Genomic DNA, 4763 nt, shown 5'->3' on the forward strand with positions numbered 1-4763 from the left:
AGGTCTTGTGTATGTTTGTTTTCACATGGATGCCAACTGCTATGATTTAAACTGATTTACCTTTTATTTGCTCTATAACATGACTAAAACATTTTTGCTAGCTTACCCTTTTATTTGTGTTTGTTTTCTTGTGTGGTGTTTCTTTTTGCCATGATCACCAAATCCTTTGTGTGAAAAGCCGTGGAGATTCCTGGGGATCATTCAGATGGTAGTGATGTTGCCTTGTTTTGGGCATGGTAGCTGATGCTATTTTGAGCAACTTTTGTCATACCATTTTTATTTTTATTTTTTAACTTCGAGCTCTATGAGTACTCTCAAGTTAAGCTTATGGCAATATTTTGTATCTTAGTACTCTTTCTCTCAGTATATTTTGGATAACTTTTAAAGGTTAATTCTATATACTTTTTGTTGGTGCTCTATTGTGTACTATAAACATGCAACATTTTATTTATTAGCATTATTCTTCTAAAATAGGACCTTACATTGTGAAGTGTGCAATTCATTTAATAACATTTAAGAAGAACACGATTATGAGTACGAGCTTGTTGTTGCTGCTTTTATGATGGAGTGTGCAATTCATTTAAAAGCATTTAAGAAGAACACCTTTATGAATACGTGCTTGCTGGAGTTCATGCGTTATCTCTGTTTCATTGTACAAACGTAGCAGAGAATCAATCACAACAGGAACACCCTCCATGATTCTGTTCTGTGTGAAACAAAGAGGGAACCAACCCGTCTTTGTCCTCTTCCTTCTCATAACTTCCTTATTAGAATTAGTAATTTCAGAAGATCAACATCAAATATCTGCTAAGGTTTTTTAATTTTCGAGTACTACGAATAATGACAGCTACAACTCTAGATAACTTTTTTAGTGAGCCACCACATTCAAACACTACAATTGAGATTTCTCTTTTATAGTACTCTCTTCATCATCATTATCTTCAACCATCCACGTTTAATGTAACCAAAATATCTCTTTCACTTCCTTTTACGTCTTTCAATTCATCTTTTCTGTTCTTACTAGAAAATAAATTTAACTAAAATCTACTATATATCTAAGACAATGTTAGTGTAGGTAAATTACTGAAATAGACATTTTATTTAATTGACACGTGTCTAAAATTGAGGTTATTTTTGTCTTTTTGATGTTGTTGGGTTTTGCCACTTGAAGTAATTAGTGATTGACATTAGCTGTCAGCAGATAACATCTTCTTCCCCTCAAGACAATCTGTTTTGAACCATTTGCTTAGTCAAGGTTAGGTTTTCCTCTTCTTCCGTCTTCTTTGTCCATCCTTATTTTTTCTTTTTCTTCATACGAAGTTACATTTTTTTTAACTTCCTATTTATTGTTCTTAATGCAGAACATAATGTTTGCTTCATCAAGGTTAGTTTTTGTTGTTCTTCTTCCTTTTTCTTCTTCTTTTTCGTGGATTTTCTTTTTCTTCGTACTCTATTAATTTTCTTTTATTTTGTGTTGATTGTTCTTCATGAAAGGTTTGATTTTTTTTCAGATTGAAGTGCTTTGATATCAAACAAAAAAGGCTCAAGGATATGGATCTAAGGCCCTTTGCAAAAGCGGATTAAAAAGGATTCAATTTGTTGTTTTTCTTTTCTTTTCTTTTTATTCTTCAAATGCTTTTCTTAATTTTTTCTTTCTGAACATTTGTATTGATCTTTTGTTGTTGGATATAACATTTTTCGATTTTGATTTTTTCAGGTTTGGATCAGAGATAAGGCTCGAGGATAAGGATTTAAGGTCCTTTGCAAGATCTGGGTTTCGTATGGTGAGGCATTTGCACTGCTTGAGACTCTTAAACTCTACAACAAACTGTTGGCTCTTGGGATCAAAGTTGTGTTCATCACATAAAGACCACTGGATCTGAAGGATGTGACTGTTTCCAACTTGAAGAATGTTGGATTTGACAAATGGGAGTAGCTAATTGCAAGGTTAGTTTTGTTTGTTCTGATGAATCTTAAACTAAACATGTTTTTTATATGTTATAGTGTTTGAGGAACACTTTTATTGATAGAAAGAAAAACTATTTGATGAATATTATTTGAAGAAGTGGTTTTTGGGTGCAGGGATCCATCCATATACGTCATTGTCATTCATTGACATGTTTATAAATAGAAGGTCCTTTTGGTCTTTATTCTTTTCTTTGTTGTTTCCCGCTCCATGCTGAAAAAATATGGCCGTGAGTGTGCATTTAAGTTTTCCCGCTTCTTCCTCTAATGGTTGATCAAATCTTTAAATGATTCCACATTTAATGCTTGATTAAAATATTGATTGACGTATTGATTGATGATTGACAGACAATTGCTTTTCTTCTTCTTCTCTCAAAAAAACCTATTTTCATTCTTCTTCTTCCGTAACACGACAAATCTACATGATCAGAAGAAAACCCTTCAGCCTTAAGGTTAGTGCTCCTTCATAGTGCTCAGTAGCTTGAGTTTTCTTTCTTCTTCTTCTTCGTGGTCTTCTTCTACTTTGGGTTCATGGTAGTTTTGTGTTTTTGGTTTTTGGTCATTCCATAATTTGCCAAATATTGATTTTGTTTTTACCTTCTATCTCCTATATCAGAGTTTGGGTGCATCAGATGGTTATTTGGTTAAGCATAATCCTCATGATCCTGAAGGTTATTATTTTTTTCAAAGAACTTATCTCTTTTGTTTCTTCATCTTTAAATATACCTATAAATTTTTGTCATTCTTATTTTTTGGGTTGAGATTATTGTAGGTACGGGGATGTTATGTTTAAATGCTATGGTTGTTGGATTTGTTTTTGTATTTGTAATGTTACTGTTGAGGGGAGTTCGTTATATAGTTATGTTTTTGTTCTGCACTTAGGTGTTTGATATATTTTGTTGTAAAATATTGGGTTTGTAAATTTAGATTTTTGTTTTCTAGGGTCCCAAAGTTTCATTTTCTTCTTTATTTTTCATGGTTAATTTTCGTTACCCTATGGAAGAAATCATTTTCATTAGACTTTCAGAAGAATATGTTCTAGGGTATTTGGATGGGGATGTTGGTTCAACTCGATTTGATTTTAGAAGGAAGTGTATCTTGAAAAATTAGTGGTTTTTTTTAGAGAAAAAAAATGTACTTTTTTTTCAACTATTTCTTTCTCTATAATACTATTTTGTTAATTTTATATTAAGGAAGCAAAGGTTGTCAAAGACAAACCAACTATTTCTTTTTCAACTATTTTGTTATTTTCGTGCAGCCACCAAAGATGCAAAGGCTGTCAAAGACAAACAAAATTTGATTAAGGTTAGTTACATGGCATGATTAAAGAAAAAATAAAGCATTTTTATATGTTTTTCTTTGGGATATTTATTAGTTTTCTTTTCATCTGTTATTACTATTTCATGGGTAACCACAACCATTGAATATGGTTCTCCAAAGAAAGCTAACTCCTACAATTAGGAAGAACAAACTTACCATGCTTATGTAGGTAAATATTATTATTCATGGCTCTATAATAATTCTAAACCTTTTGACTTGAACATTGATTGTGTATGTAACATATACATTTGGAGGTACTCCTGTTAATTGTGTTTGCCTTAAAAGAGCCATTGGAGTTAATCACTCAATTTAGTGGACACAACTATCTAAATTATAGATGTGAAGGAAATAATCTAAGCTATATATGAAAATCAGCCATAAATATTACATGCAGATGTCTGTCACATGTTAAATACAAATTATTGATTTTGTCCTTAAGTCTATGTTATTTGTTTTAACTTTACATAATCAAATCCTTTCCTTCGTTGTTCCTGATTTGGGTTATTGTGTTAAAAAAGAAAAATAAGATAAAAGCATACTAATAATGAGGAAAGAGTAATCTAGAATGAAGAACAATTAAATTTACGACTTGGTTTGTCTACATGGGATAATAGGATCGAGTTTGCTCTTTTGGGAATGTCATGGTGTGTGAAGAAGAGGGGTCATGTCTAAACTGCAACATTCGGTCCTCTTGGTAAGTATATGTAATGTAGAATTTTAGTTTGATTACATGATTTTTTTTTTCAAAGTGTGTTATTGATCATATTAGAAGTCAACTTCACGTGGTAAAAATTGTTTTGAAATTACTTATTTTCATACATATTACCCAATATAGTTTATGTTTATTCAACATGTATTCAATTGTTATTTTAAAACTTGCATTCCCTCACAGATTGCAGAATGCAGTAATAAAGGTGGATCAAGTTGATGGTGAGTGTATATGTAATCCTAGCATGAGGCTTTTGATGTTGTTGTCTATAAACCCTATATCATAAAAAAATGCAACTACCTAAGCCTTCATTTTCTTACTTTTTACTTCTTTGTCTAACTTCTTTGTCTAACAGTTCATTCAATACTCAATGATTTCCAAATTGTTGGAATACAAGCCCATTACAAACTCTAAAAGACATGAAGAATTAGGGGATACATGCTAGTTATGACCAAGATATTCCTTAGAACAATGAATAGCTTAATTACCAATGTCAGCACAATTGAAAAATAAGAAGGAAAGTTTTAGCAAGATGACAGAAACACTCAATTACTTCGGCATTGAGCTCATGAACACTGATCTCACTGCCACAAAAGAAGCATTTCTAATTACAAGCGACACACAAGTGATCTTGAGAATGATAATAATGATGCACTTCCATCCCACCTCTCCAACTATATGTACTGTAATATCTTTCTATTTTTTCTATTCCTTCTTAATAATAAGCTCAGTGGTTTTCTGCTAATGATTGCCCGCTACTGTGTGTAAA

The 4763-nt window shown here is 31.8% G+C and overlaps 1 protein-coding gene across 4 annotated transcripts; it reads left to right on the forward strand.

Annotated features, from left to right (window-relative positions):
- The first annotated feature begins 1255 nt into the window (after positions 1–1255).
- LOC146886536 (uncharacterized) lies at positions 1256–4763 on the forward strand. 4 transcript variants are annotated; one of them, XM_085672868.1, is made up of 10 exons: positions 1256–1384; positions 1512–1598; positions 1718–1947; positions 2083–2195; positions 2314–2417; positions 2582–2636; positions 3224–3270; positions 3900–3979; positions 4178–4215; positions 4350–4763. In XM_085672868.1, coding segments are annotated over exons 4-9 (306 nt in total). In that variant the 5' UTR covers positions 1256–1384; positions 1512–1598; positions 1718–1947; positions 2083–2176; the 3' UTR covers positions 4179–4215; positions 4350–4763. The 4 variants fall into 4 exon arrangements, 2 of the variants coding, with proteins under 2 accessions (XP_085528994.1, XP_085528995.1); XR_014994742.1 differs by lacking the exon at positions 2582–2636; XM_085672869.1 differs by lacking the exon at positions 4350–4763 and having other exon boundaries at positions 4178–4313.

The sequence above is a fragment of the Vigna unguiculata genome, chromosome 5 (genome assembly GCF_037176805.1).
Source record: "Vigna unguiculata cultivar grain cowpea cultivar isolate G323 ecotype 2 chromosome 5, ASM3717680v1, whole genome shotgun sequence".
Classification (NCBI taxonomy): Eukaryota; Viridiplantae; Streptophyta; class Magnoliopsida; order Fabales; family Fabaceae; genus Vigna; species Vigna unguiculata.